This window comes from Manacus vitellinus, unplaced genomic scaffold, assembly GCF_001715985.3.
Source record: "Manacus vitellinus isolate BGI_N305 unplaced genomic scaffold, ASM171598v3 scaffold_55_pilon, whole genome shotgun sequence".
In the NCBI taxonomy this organism is placed as follows: Eukaryota; Metazoa; Chordata; class Aves; order Passeriformes; family Pipridae; genus Manacus; species Manacus vitellinus.
This window is the reverse complement of record NW_021940651.1, coordinates 786080-801122: the sequence shown is the minus strand read 5'-3', so window position 1 is coordinate 801122 and position 15043 is coordinate 786080. Positions and strand designations below refer to the sequence as shown.

The following is a 15043-nucleotide window of genomic DNA, read 5'->3' as shown; positions in this document are numbered from 1 at the left end:
CTTTGTTCAAGAGTGGTAAGGACACTGCTCCAGAGTGCACATCCCTAGCATGCACAATCTGACTCATCTCAAACTATTCCACAGGGGCTTTGGGCATTATCATCCTTTCCACACCCCTTTCTGCAGGCTTTACTAAGGGAATATTTCCCACACTGAATAGTATGTGCAGGTTTATGGCATTCTCAATTGGAAGTGAGAGTTGGTTAATTGATAAAAGGATAAGCTGACAATTAAAAATATATTTATAATGCATTTCAAAGAGATAGAGAACACATATAAATATACAAACAGCTACCAGCATACTGGATAAAATTCATGTATTCTTCATTCATGAGCAAAATTTTAGTCATGAAAAATGTAAATGAAGCAAGATAAAAAAGAAGAAAGGGAGGTAAAGTCAGAGTAAGTGAAACATAAATAACATGTTTAGAATTTACAGGAAAACCCAAGAGCTAATATTTGATAAAACACATAGGCTAATAAATTAAAACACACAGGTTAAATAGTCTGTAATTGCACATCCTTAGTACAAAAGCACATGCTTAACCACACTGTTAAATCAGCTGCATTTTACAGCTTGGGCCCCTTTTGTACAGTGATAAACACAAATATACATCTATTTCAGTGTCTTGACAGTCATCCATTCTGACAGTCATGCCAATGTTTTAATCTTCCATTTCTCCCAGAGACTCACTGTTGGCATCCTGGTGCATCAGTTCACTTCACCTTCTGGCTTACAAGGTCTCTCATATTTTCATTCAAATATGTCCCTTCTTAAGCTAATGTGCAAGGTGACTCAACAATAAAGCCCAAAAATCTAAAATGAGCCATTGTGTCTCTAAATATCAAAACCAAATCATTGCCTGGGCATATTGCTGCAAGCCCTGTTCTTTTCACCTTCATCACTTCAGTACGGTTTATTATTCTTATTCATTGAATCATATCCAAGGGGCCAGGAGATGGACTTAATGATCCTGATGGGACTTAATGATCCTTAATGATCCAACTCAACATATTTTATGATTCTCTGATCATGCCTAGAAGAAAGCTGAAAGGCAAGTTGCTGAGAGAAATTCCATCTGAGATGAGAGGGAGGTGGCTGGCAGTTGTTTTGAGGAATTAAAATGAGGTAATACAGTTTTAGAATTCTTATATATCTAAGCTTTGTTGCAACAAGTTACTTGAGCTTCAAGACAGGACTAGAAAAAATATCGGAAAAAAATCAGATAGAACATAATCGGAAAATCTGAATTATTAATTTTGTTAAACTTCCCACTCTGAGAGTTAATAGTCTTTTTTCTGTCTGATGAAATATCTTTGTATTGGAGTGCAACAATACTGTCACCTGGTGGTTAAATTTACTAGTAATGGTCAATCAATTCCACATAGAAAACAGCTATTAAACACTGCAAAATCTATGACCTAAACAGCTGAATGAGTTGTTGAGACTCATGAACAATTTAATGATAATAGCCAAACCATGATATCATTAATTATGGTAAGTGGAGCTAGTATCATGGCAGTGGGTCAAGAAACCAGTAACTAAGTACTCTGTTACAAAAAAAGTAAAAAAGTTGGCCCTACATGATTCTACTAGCAATTGATTCTGCAGATTTTTCTCTGAACTAATCTTCTCATTGAAATAAATAAATTGTTCCAGGGGTAAGAAAATATGAGGGTAAGAAAACAGAAAACCAGCTTTCTTTCAGTGTAAATATGGCACATTTTGGCTTCCAATAGCTAAATAAACCAAGGATAAAGAAAAAAATAGGAATTAAACAGTATCAGTGTTTTAACTGATAAACCATATTATACGTACATATTCCTGTTTCAGTTATAGAAGACAAACCCAAAGAAAGGTATGTTCATTTTGGAACATATTGAGGGGTGATAACCCTTAATCCTGTGGAAGTACATTTCAAAACAATATGCAGATGCTCAGTTTCAGAACTCTACACAGATGAACTGTATCAATGCAGCAGAAGCACAATACTTTAGCTTTCAACTACTTCACTTCTATAAAATCAATTTCCTAAATATCTGAAAAAGTGGAATCCTGAATTTGATTTTATAATATCTAGGAGAGCTGATACATTCACAGTTATTTTGATGACAAGGAAAGGGTTGTTTTCATTCCTTTAACCATTATTATGCTCTCTCTGCTGCTTCTTATCCTTCCCTTGAGCATAATACAAAGTGCGTGATGATTATCCTGTTTATGACTCCAGTCTCTTCACTTTTCAGGACAAAAGTTATATGCATCCAAAGAGTTCTCTGACAATGGAAAATCTTGAAGTACTGATGGCATAAAATTATCTGTTTCTTACAAACAGAACTAAGAAGGCTGTGAATAACTAATTCCAAGAATTTCTTCCTTGAAATGACATCTCTCCTAATGTTAGAAAAATACCACTTGATTCTGCCATACATGAACTTCAGTCTTCTGAACATCAGTCAGAAACACAAGGTGGGCTACAGTCCGAGTTGATCAACTATCATCATGGGCCTCTTGTTACAGAAACCACTCTAGATCTTTAAAATGCATTCCTTTACTAAACAACTGCGGTTTTCTCTTGCTAAAAGTTATTTCCAGGCAGTGGTTTTGTGAACTCAGAGTGCACTCTGATGTCTGACTAGTTCCAAGTTGCTGCAGGTAAGTAAGAAAATGCATCAGTAGGAAAACTGATGCTTTGGGGTCTCAATGATCAAGAGGCAGGTCAGAGACTCGGGACACACAGGTTTCTGTTACCTCTTGAATTTCTCAGTCCAGGATAGATTCAGTCATTTTTATGTTTCACCTGATTCTTTCAATTCTCTAAAATAAGGAAACTGTACACATGCTACAAAGAGGCTGTCTTGAGCTTTTTGAGTTCAAAGTTCTTTGAGGCAATGTTTTACCATGTCAATGTTGTTCCTCTATCCTGCAATGCAGCTTCAGAATAGACTAGGAGGCGTTTGTTACCCTTCATCTTGGATCTGCAGCTAGATAAGAACTTAAACACTTGGACTGAAGTCCAATAAACTGAGAAGAAAATAAATACTTATATAATACTTAGACATAAGCTATAGCCAACAATGATATTTCAATTACATTATCCATTTGCTTGTGTTCTCTGTAATGTGTACAATCCACTGAGTACTGTCTCAGTTTAATGACACTGAAGTGTTTTGCTAAGGAGGATGAGTTATGAGGTAGACCAAACTTCTCTCTCTGAGCAATTGTAAATCTGAAATTAAGAGGTTCCAGTTGAGGAAGTATGGAGAAAAAAAAAGACAACAGCCCTTTATTAAAGGATATATGTGTATTGGTAGAACAAAATAACACAAAAACAACTAAACAATAATCCTGTACCCAAAAGTCCCCTTCAAAAAGGAAACAGTTCAGTACTTTCCGCCTTTTGGTGCAATTCCAACCACGGCCAGCAGGGGGCGCTGTTGGATCACCGGAGGAGCAGAGCCTGCAGTGCTCGGTGTCGGTCGGCAGGGGGCGCTGTTGGGCTCTGGCGGTCGCTGCGGGGCCCTGGTGTGCGGGAGAAGCCAAAATGGAGATCTTCCACCCCACCGAGAAGGGGAAGGGGAAAAGGGGCAAAAGGGGTTCTTCACACAGACTCACGCTGTCGGCAGCTGGCTCTGGCCAGGATTCCCCCAAAGGTTCTTCTACAGAAGCGTCAAGCCTCTCCGATGAAATCTGAAACAGTCCAGGCTGGGGGCAGAACAGGGTGCAGGAGAATGGAGGTGAACCGGGGCCAGAAGCAGTGAGATGACCCTGCTGAAAAACAAAACAAACTTTGAAACTACACACACACACTCCCTCCCTGAGTCAGGGCAATAGTGAAGTGCCTGCTGTTTCTGAGGAGAGGAAAAAAAACCTACCTCCCCCCAGTCTTCCGACAGCCATCAGTCTGGAATGCAAGCCTGCTAGTTAGTTCTTTTGTGTGTGTCAATCACCCTAGGCAAACCACCCTCCCCCTCCCTTGTTCAACATCTTTCTTTTACAGTGATGCAGGGGAAAGAAAAAATTCCCCACTCAGTTGTTTTAGAACAAGTAAACCTATGACATTATCCACCTCTAAGTACAAGTTCTCTTTATGGAAACCCCTCTATGGGCTGTGATTTTTTCCCAAGTGGAAGGCAGACCAAATTGCTTTATTCTATTAGAACTCCTTAGAGTATCACAGTACAGGTGGTAGAGCTTTATTAATTAAAAAAAAACCCAAACATTTCCTACAGACTCATCACCTTGATTCTTTTTCCTCATCCTCTGTGAGACTAGAGTGTCAGTTCTGCCTCTGGCTCCTCATTACTGTCCCCCTATTTCTTTCATATCTTCTTTTCTCTTCAATTTTACCCACGTTAGTGTGCAGCAGAGGAGGAGAAAAAAGGAAAAAAAGGACATTAAAATTCTCATTTTTTTTCAGCCACTGAAATCAGACACGCCTCAGAGACACAAGGGTCAGTAAATCACACCGTTTTTAAGGTAGGTTATGGAATATATTTATAACAGGGTTTTTTTTTAACTTTTCAAAAAGACAAACAAAAAGAGGCCAAGGAAATACATTTTGATAGAGAGTTTAAAAATTAATGGAAGCATAAGGTCCCTACTTTAGTTAGTTATTCAGTTACCCTGACTGGGTAACGTTCTGAGCTTAGAGGGACTCATCTGTGCAACAGAAGAGCAAACCACAAAAATAAAAAATCTTCTCTACTTGTTTCAGCTTAGCAGAAGTCAGGATATCAATATACACAACCCAACACAGCTCATTGAGTTCTTTTCTTCCTATTGCGTGGAAGCATCAGGGCTTCATCTAGTGTTCCTAAAGAAAATTACAGTTAAAAATAATAAAACCTAAGCCAAACCATGATACACAGCAATATTACTAGTTCAGACAATTCCCTCTTAACTGTTATCAGAAACAATGTCCCATATTTTATACAAAGTTCACACTGCTGCTTACCTACATGATTCACAATATTACCCATCCTACAAAATGTACTGAGAGTGCCTTACTCTAGAGATCATACGCACCTAGTCCAAAGTGTCCGGAATTTTGTTAAAGTTTCCTTGATTTTTTAATTTTTTTAAAATCAATTTTGTATTTAGAATGTATCAGTATTCAAATACAAAGCAAAATTTCATTTGGTTTTAATTCTCCATTTCAACACAGCTATGGTTCGCAATTAAAGTGGTTTGAGCTGTCACTTAGTCAGTGATGTCAGAATACATCATATCCCCTACATGAAGTGTCGTAGGAAAGTTGTTTGCTATCTAATTGTTTCAAAAGAGTTGAGCCAGTTTAAGAATAGGGTACTAATCTGCTCCTGATTATGTTGACATCCAGCTCAAGGTCAATGAAGAAACCAAGGAGAACCTCTTCATGAACTGAGTTAGACTACTCCTAACATGGTACAAAATTTAGAAAAACAAAATACAAACTGCTTAGGAAAACAAAATACAAACTGTGGCAAAAAGAACTTTCTGGGAGGGTCTAGCAATGTACAACAAACAGTGTAAGAATCTCACATCCTCCTGCAAATTGCTGACCATAAAAAGCTCTGAAGATGCTTAGTTCATTTTCAAAGCAGGACCAGAAGATTATTTTCTATGTGGAGTAGGTCAAGATATACAGAAAGAAAGGTAACTTAACTCTTACTGATGTCATTATATGCATCAGAGACCTTAGAATGTATAAAATGAGTACTGTATGGAAATAGGAAGTCATGAATAGCACGGACGTTGAAGAAGTTACATTTTCAGGTATCCCCAGTTCTAGAATAATTTCTTCCTTGCAAATATGAAATGACACTAGAGTTCCCATTATACCCAGAAATAACTTTTCAACATGGTTTTATTGCTATTGTATGCTTCAATTCCACCAGTACTTATTTTTTTAAATTTAATTTTCAACCTTTGTTTAACTTCTAGTTCTAGCAAAGACTATCACTTCAGAAGCATCCACAGAAAGAAATTTACTTTTAGCTAAGTTGAGTGTAGCTTCCATTGGCTTGGCAATATTTTTTAGTAACAAGTCCGTTGCTGGTATAGATAACTGGTTTATATTGTTGCATAGCCCCTGGAAAATGGGGAAGGCACACTGTGCTCAGGCATGTCCTAGTCCACAAAGTGAGAACAAACTGTAAAAAACTCTGTATCTGCCACACTGTTTTTTCTCAAAATAACTGTGCTGCAGTAGAAGAACCACTCACTTGCACTTTTACATCCCTACTACCCAAATGCAAATATGATTATGAACACTGATTTCTACCAAAGAGTAATTTCACTGTAAGCCAACACGTTCCAATTTTTCAGTATTTTCCATTAAGGGTTGGTATACATCTGCACAAGCAAAAGTCATATTAAGCTTTAAATTCAAAGAGTGATTAATTTACTGCCATTTTAAAAAGGGATCTTTTGTAGAGTTCTAACCTCAATGTCATTTTTCCTTGCCTTCCCTTTCCATAGCCTTCTGAAACAAAAAGCTAGCCAGCCAAAAGGCAGTTTGCAATCAAGTGCTGCTTTCCTTGGTGCTAAGAGGTTTCACATAAGACATGATCAACCTCACTTGGGATCATGAGGATCACTAGCATATTTCTTTGGTGTACTGATACACAGCCCACCAACTCAGTGTGAAGAGGTAAGTTTTATTATTTTCCTTCTGTTGTGTTTAGTGTCTGCACAGAAAAAAAGCACTGAGTTTGGTCAATTTACCATAGAGATTAGGTTGGATGGTTGCTCTCAGTAAATCATACAATTTATTGACAGTTCATTTACTGAGCCTTACTGTTGACTCATGTTTAGACAAACAACTAGGAAAAAAATATTTTCTGGTTACTACAGGCCAACCTCTCCTAGAAATATTGATTTATAGTGTATGAAACTTCAACTGCAAAGCAAAATTAACATAAATAATTCCAGTAAAATACCCCAAACCCCAACATTTCAGACATAAACCTACAAGAAATCTAGGCTGATTATCAGAATTATGGGTCAATGAAACTTATTTTAACAGATTGCTTAGTCATCATCATCATGGCTAGGCTTTGTGAACAAAGGTTTGGGAAGAGCACTACCCACGTTTGTTGCAAGAGCATTGGTGGCTAAAAAGGTCAGTACGAGATATACACGTCCGGTTGCAAAAGGCACAGTAGAAAGACTCTTTAGGAGGTATATTCTGCAAGGCACGATCCTTTCTGCATTGCCTTTTGTCCTCAAGAGTGATCCTACCTGCTTTCTCAAAAGCATCAGCAGCGTTGAAGATAGTGTGGCTCCAGACCTCCCAATTGGAGGCCAGAGTAGAACAGTTATGTTGATCAATATGGCCAAGGCTGAGATGTTGTATCTTCTCTTTGGGGCTCCTCTCTTGCAGCAGCCAGTGACAAGATCATAAAGCAAGATCTTAGGGAGGTGGTGATCTTTCATCCTTGAGACGTGCCCTGCCCAACACAGCTGTGTTCTCAGTAACATGGCCTCAATACTTGTGATTACTGCTTGTTCTAGAACAGATGTATTGGTCACATAATCTGACCAGTGGATGTTTAGGATTGTGCGGAGACAGCGTTGATGGAAGTGTTCTAGGAGACACAGGTGGTGGCAGTAGATGACCCATGATTCAGATCCATATAAAAGAGTAGACAGCACAATGGCTCTGTAAACACTGATCTTTGTACTTTTCTTCAAGTGTTTATTTCACCAAACTCTCTTATGAAGCTTTCTGAAGGCACTATACGACTTTGCTAACCTGTTGTCTATCTCCCCGTCAATCTTACCATCCGAGGAGATGAGGCTACCTAGATAATTAAACTGCTGGACTGATTTGAGCTCTGATTGGCCAACGGTGATACGGGGATGATGGAAGACTTCCTGAGATGATGGTTGATGGAGAACTTCTGTCTTCTTTAAGCTGACTTCCAGCCCAAAGAGCTCAGCAGCATCTGCAAAGCAGGATGTTAAACGCTGCAGAGCTGCTTCTGTGTGGGCGACAAGGGCGGCGTCATCAGCATAAAGCAGCTCCTGGACAAGATGGTTTAAGGTCTTGGTGTGGGCCTTCAGTCGCCTTAGGTTGAAAAGGCTTCCATCAGTATGATATCGAATGTAGATACCGTCCTGATCATCAAGGTCTGCCATGGCCCTTTGAAGAATCATGCTGAAAAAGTCTGTGAACAGGGTAGGAGCAAGAAACAGCCTTGTTTCACACCATTCATTATTAGAAAGGGCTCAGAAAGCGTGTTGCCATATCTGACTTGACCGTGTTGATCCTCATGGAGTGAGATGATCATTTTAAGGAACTTGGGGGGACAACCTAAACGTTCCAAAATCTGCCATAGACCTTTTCTGCTCACAGTATCAAAAGCCTTGGTGAGGTTGGCAAAGGTTACATAGAGACCTTTGTTCTGTTCCCTACACTTCTTTTGCAGTTGTCTGAGAACAAATATCATGTCTGTGGTACTCCCGTTGGCTCTGAAACTACACTGACTTTCAGGTAGAATTCCTTCTGCTATAGTGGGTATTAGTCTGTTCAAGAGTATTCTTGCCAGGATTTTGCCAGCAATGGAGAGCAGAGTAATACCATGGTAATTTGAGCAGTCTGATTTAATTCCTTTTTTCCTGTACAAAGTGATGATGACTGCATCATGAAGGTCGGATGATAGTTCGCCTAGTTCCCAACAGCGCACCACAAACTCGTTAAAATTTAGCATGGAGCACAAGGCCCCCATGTTTCCAGATTTCAGGTGGAATTCCATCAACCCCAGCTGCCTTGCCAATTTTCACGTGCTGTATGGCCTTGAGGATTTCTCCCAAAGTGGGGGCAGTATCCAATTCGTACTTTACTGATTGTTGTGTGATGGACTGAATTGTTGAGTCTTGGACTACACGGTTGGTATAGAAAAGAGTCTGAAAGTGTTCAGACCATCGATTCAGAATGGAGGTTTTATCTGTTAGAAGCGTTTGACCATCAGTGCTGAGTAGAGGGCTTTGGACTGGGTATGTAGGCCCATACGCTTTTTTCAAGGCCTCATAGAATCCTTCATGATCACCTGTATCTGTACATAATTGAGTTTTTCCAGCTAGATCGATCCACCACTTGTTCTGGATGTCACAGAGTTTCTGTTGGAGCTTGCTGCATGGAAGACGAAAGGCTGTTTTTCTTGCGTGACAGGATGGCAGTGCAAGGTGTGCTTGGTGAGCGGTTCTCTTCTTCCTCAAAAACTCTTGGATCTCTTGTTTGTTTTCATCAAACCAATCCTTGTTCTTCTTGAAGGAGAACCCTAAGGATTCTTCAGAGGACTGCAGGATGCTGTTTTTAATATGCTGCCAAATCGTTTCAGGAGAGGAATCTGTAGAATCTATGGAATGGTTTTCGAGCCTAGTTTGAAGATTTGCCTGGAATCTGTCTCTCACTGTGGCTGATTGGAGTTTGTTAACTTGGAGTCTTCTCCTTGGGATACTGCCCCTTCTAGGTTTGAATTTAAGACTGAAGTTAAGTTTGCAGCGCACAAGCCGATGGTCTGTTTGGCATTCTGCGCTGGGCATCACGCAGGTATGGTGGACATCGCAGACATTTCTCCGTTGCACCAAGCCATAATCGATGGAGGTGCCAATGCTTATATCTAGGATGCATCCAGGTTGTCTTCAGACTATTTTTCTGCTGAAAGATAGTATTAGTGATGGTGAGCTGTTGCTCCGCACAGAATTCTAGCAGAAGTCGACCATTATCGTTGCAGTTTCCAACACCATGCTTGCCTAATATTCCTTTCCAGGCATCGAAATTCTTACCTACTCTGGCGTTGAAATCACCAAGGATAATGACCTTATCATCTGCAGGCACCTTTTGGGTAAGGCGGCGCAGGTCAGCGTAAAATTTATCTTTTTCGGCAGGGTCAGCTTGGAGAGTTGGGGCATTTATACCAAAGAGGACAACGTGTTGGTTGTTGTGTAGTGGAAGACATAGGGAGATAACGTGGTCAGAGTGATCTGTCGGCAGATTTTCGAGTTAGGAGCAATAGAGTTTTTGATCATGAAGCTGACTCCAGAGAGATGTTTTTCAGTTCTGGGCTTACCTGACCAAAAGAGTGTGTAACCAGCACCATGTTCTCTGAGGCTGCCTTCCTCGTGAAGGTGAACTTCACTGAGAGCAGCAATGTCGATGTTGAGACGAGCCAGTTCATGGGCAATTAGGGCAGAACGATGCTCAGGACGTCCGCTATCCGCAGAATCGAGCATGGTTCTGATGTTCCAACATGCTAGAGTTAATTTAGGTACACCTTTGGAGGCAGGTGCGTGCCTTTGTCTTTTGATCTTTGTGCGACCGCATTGGAAGAAGATGCCCGTTGGCCTGCGGTTAACCAACTGGGTGAAAGTGGAGATGAGCTTTGTTTAGGCCACCTTTTCTAGGCCCCTCTCTGAGTGGAGCAAGTAGTGCTGTCCTTGAAAAGGCTGCTTGGTCATTCAGGGTGCTGCCCCAAGAGACTGTCATCTCCAGTCAGTCTCAAATGACCAATATCCTGAACCACCTGCATGCAGGGTTGGGTCTGCGGCTTCCAGTGCACCTTTCACCTGCTGTTTTGACCCTCGCTCATCACTACAGGGCTTTGTGAATGTGGGTAAAGCCTTCAAGCCTGCGCAGTGGATTTTTTTTAAGGTGAGATGCAGTATGCGCAGAACTGAACCCACCCTTTAATCCTAAGGTTCATTTGCCACGGCCGAACAAGCTTGGACAGTGGCAGCAAGATCCTCAGTACATAGGTTTTATTAGAGTGACCTTTCTTAGATGGATGGCCTTACAGGGTTAAGTGAGCTCCATCTGCCCGGGTTTGGGATTAGAGTTGCCCTTCTCCTAGGATGACTGCCAGAAGGCCAACGAGCTCCTCCTGCCCAAGAATGTAGTGTATCTGGCCCTATGTTTTTGACCTGTCTGGCATTGGCAACCCTACTGAAGGCATGTGCCATCGCCAGCATAGCTCACAACGACATAGGGGCACACAGGCTTCATTCCTATTGGAATGATTTGGGTAAATCTTTCATTTCCCACTTTACTTTACTATCACCTATCTATATACAATCTCAAGGACATACCCAGGAACAACCCTTTGTCCTGACCACCCTTTCAGGATGTAACAAAGCAAAGCAAATATATCTAGAACATGCTGAACCTGGGCAGTAGCTGCAGGTGAGCCAAAAACAAACAAACAGACAAACCGTTCTGGCCCCTGTACCCATCCGAGGCTGGGGTGCCTTTCAAGGCCCCTGCCAGGTCGTGACCCCCATCACTCTAAGAGAACCCACTATCCACTCTGACCTTATCCTTCCCCCACTGTGTTACCACACTGCTCACCTGCGACATTTTGTACAGGATTGCTCTGCTTGCCCTCCCGCCAGTCTGAGGACCCCCACGGCCCGCTCGACACCCTTCCCCTCCCCCAAACTTGGAACGGCAAACCTCTGTGTGCTCTGAAGCTCCCCTCTCCTTTTCCACGGGGGCGCAGTACCCACCGGTGAGGCTCCCCCTCTCTCTCCTTTCTCCTGCCGGGGCCAGGGCGGGGGCCGATCGTGATCAGACCCAGGGGCCGGGGTCCCCGGAGCTCCACAGGCGTGCCACAGGGGCTTCTGGGGTCCCCGGAGCTTAGCAGCACAGTAACAATAACCATTGAGACTACTTGTAAAGCACTGAACTGCATATCCCTTTTCTCTTTTACAAGCAGTCAATTCCATAAGTTATTCCACCAGGTATTTTGAAGCGTCTATTCATTAGCAATAGAAATAAGAACACCATTTGACTCATTAGAAGCTATGCATGTAATTTTCAAAAACCTGAGACTAAAGTTGGTTCTAAAGATCTTCTCTAGGCCATCTGGGTTTAATGGAGAAAACCCCAAGCACAGCCAAACCGCAAACCCCTTTAGAATCCAGTATGAGTTCATAGAATCAGAATCATAGATTCAGCTGCGTTGGAAAAGACGTCCGAGATCATCAAGTCCAACCCTTGATCCACTACTGCTGCGGTTACTAGACCATGGCACTAAGTGCCACATTCAGTCTCTTTTTAAAAATCTCCAGGGACAGAGAATCCACCACTTCCCTAGGCAGCCCATTCCAATGTCTGACCACCCTCTCTGTAAAGAAATTCTTTCTAATGTCTAGCCTAAACCTCCCCTGGCACAACTTGAGACCATACTCTCTTGTCTTGCTGATAGTTGTCTGGGAAAAGAGGCCAACCCCCACCTGGCTACGACCTCCTTTCAGGGAGTTGTAGAGAGTGATGAGGTCTCCCCTGAGCCTCCTCTTCTCCAGGCTGAACAGCCCCAGCTCCCTCAGCCTCTCCTCATAGGACTTGTGCTTGAGTCCCTTCACCAGCCTTGTTGCCCTCCTCTGGACCTGCTCCAGCACCTCAATATCCTTCCTGAACTGAGGGGCCCAGAACTGGACACAGCACTCCAAGTGTGGTCTCACCAGCGCTGAGTACAGGGGAAGAATCACTGCCCTGGTCCTGCTGGTCACACCTGTTCCTGATCCAGGCCAGGATGCCATTGGCCTTCTTGGCCACCTGAGCACACTGCTGGCTCATGTTCAACTTCCTGTCAATCCAAATTCTCAGGTCCATTTCTGTCTGGCTGCTCTCCAGCCACTCTGTGCCCAGCCTGTAGCGCTGCATGGAGTTGTTGTGGCCAAAGTGCAGGACCCGGCACTTGGCCTTCTTTGAACCTCATCCCGTTAGAATCAGACCATCTCTCCAACCTGTCTAGGTTCCTCTGCAGAACCCTCCTGCCTTCCAGCTGATCGACACTCCCCCCCAGCTTAGTGTCATCTGCAAATTTGCAGATGATGGACTCAATCCCCTCATCTAAATCATCAATAAAGATATTAAACAGAACTGGGCCCAACACTGATCCCTGGGGGACACCACTATGACTGGCCTCCAACTGGTTGCAGCACTGTTCATCACCACTCTCTGGGCCTGGCCCTCCAGCCAGTTCCTAACCCAGCACAGAGTGCCCCTGTCCAAGCCGTGGGCTGCCAGCTTTTTCAGGAGAATGCTGTGGGAGATGGTGTCAAAGGCTTTGCTGAAGTCCAGGTTGACCACATCCACAGCCTTCCCCTCATCCACCAGGCGGGTCACCTGATCATAAAAGGAGATCAGATTGGCCAGACAGGACCTGCCCTTCCTAAACCTGTTCTGGCTGGGTCTGATCCCTTGTCCATCCTGTAGATGCTGTGTGATTGCACTTAGGATGATCTGCTCCATAACCTTGCCAGGCACTGAGGTCAGGCTGACGGGTCTGTAGTTTCCTGGGTCCTCCTTCCGGCCCTTTTTGTGGATTGGCATGACATTTGCCAACTTCCAATCATCTGGGCCCTCCCCAGTGAGCCGGGACTGTTGGTAGATGATGGAGAGTGGCTTGGGCAGCTCTTCCACCAGCTCCCTCATCACCCTTGGGTGGATCTCATCTGGTCCCATAGACTTGTGAGGATCCAAGTGGCTCAGCAGGTCACTGTTTCCTCCTGGATTACAGGGGGGCTATTCAGATTCTTATCTCTTTCTACAAGCTCCAGAAGCCAGCTGTCCTCAGGACAACCTGTCTTCCTGTTGAAAACTGAGGTAAAGAAGATGTTAAATACCTCAGTCTTTTCCTCATCTTTGATGACTATGTTCCCCCCCATGTCCAATAAAGAATGGAGGTTTTCCTTGCCCCTTCTTTTGCTATTGATATATCTGTAGAAGGACTTTTTGTTATCCTTCACAGAAGTGGTGAGATTAAGTTCAAGTTGTGCCTCTGTGTCTCTAATTTTCTTCCTACATGACCTAACTATATTCCTAAACTCTTTGTGAGTAGCCAGCCCTTTTTTCCACAATCAGTAGGATCTCTTTTTTACCCTAATTTCTTTCAAAATCTCCCTGTTCAGCCAGACTGGTCGTCTTCCCCACCGGCTGGCCTTTCGGTACACTGGGACAGCCTGCTCCTGTGCTTTCAAGATGTCCTTCTTGAAGGGTGTCCATCCCTGCTGGACCCCTTTGTTTTCAAGGGCTTTTTTCCAAGGTACCTTCTGAACCAGTCTTCTGAATAGGCCGAAATCTGCCCTCTGGAAGTCCAGCGTAGAGGTTTTATTGATGGCCCTCCTTGCACCCCTGAGTATTGAAAACTCTATTATTTCATGGTCACTGTGCCTCAGACGGCCTCTGACCACCACATCTCCCACCAGCCCCTCTCTGTTTGTGAACAGGAGGTCTAGCGGGGCTCCATCCCTATTAGGCTCATTTACCAGCTGGAGCAGGAAATTATCCTCTATACACTCCAGGAATCTCCTAGACTGCCTCTTCTCTGCTGTGTAGAGCTCCCAGCAGACATCCAGCAGATTAAAGTCACCCAGAAGAAAAAGGGCTGGCAATTTTGAGACATCTGCCAGCTGCTTGTAGAATAATTCATCACCCTCATCATCCTGATTGGGTGGTCTGTAACAGACTCCCACCAGGATGTCAGCCTTGTTGGCCTTTCCCCTGATTTTGATCCATAGGCACTCAACCTTATTTTTACTGACTTCAAGTTCTACAGAGTCAAGAGACTCTCTAACATATAGAGCCACCCCTCCACCTTTCCTACCTTGCCTGTCCCTTCTGAAGAGCTTGTAGCCACCCATGGTAGCACTCCAGTCATGCAAGTCATCCCACCATGTTTCTGTGATGGTGACTACATCATAGCTTTCCTGCTGCATGATGGCTTCCAGTTCCTCTTGTTTGTCACCCCTCCTGCGTGCATTGGTGTACATGCATTTCAGCTGGGCTGCTGATTTCACCCTTAACTTGGGCTTTCCACCCTTAGGCTCCTCTCTGGAGAGCCCTATTTCAATCCCTTCCCCCTTCAAACCTAGTTTAGAGCCCTCCTGATCAGCCCCACCTACTTATGGGCTAGAGTCCTTCTGGCCTTCCTAGATAGATGAAGCCTATCTGATTTGAAGAGACTAGGTACAATGGAATTTGCCCCATGGTCAGAAAAACCAAAATTCCACCAGTGGTGGAATGTTCTTTGAACATGTTTGCTTGCTATTTACTCT

The 15043-nt window shown here is 43.2% G+C and overlaps 1 protein-coding gene across 1 annotated transcript in view; it reads right to left on the bottom strand.

The window, feature by feature from the left end:
• LOC115307803 overlaps positions 1 to 14758 on the bottom strand; it is a 178638-nt gene extending 163880 nt beyond the window's left edge. Inside the window, 8 exon segments of the mRNA XM_029963199.1 lie at positions 11331 to 11617; positions 12446 to 12502; positions 12504 to 12692; positions 12694 to 12902; positions 12905 to 13486; positions 13489 to 13787; positions 13920 to 14373; positions 14593 to 14758. Coding sequence (XP_029819059.1) covers positions 11331 to 11617; positions 12446 to 12502; positions 12504 to 12692; positions 12694 to 12902; positions 12905 to 13486; positions 13489 to 13787; positions 13920 to 14373; positions 14593 to 14758 — 2243 coding nt within the window.
• Between the last annotated feature and the right edge of the window lie 285 nt (positions 14759 to 15043).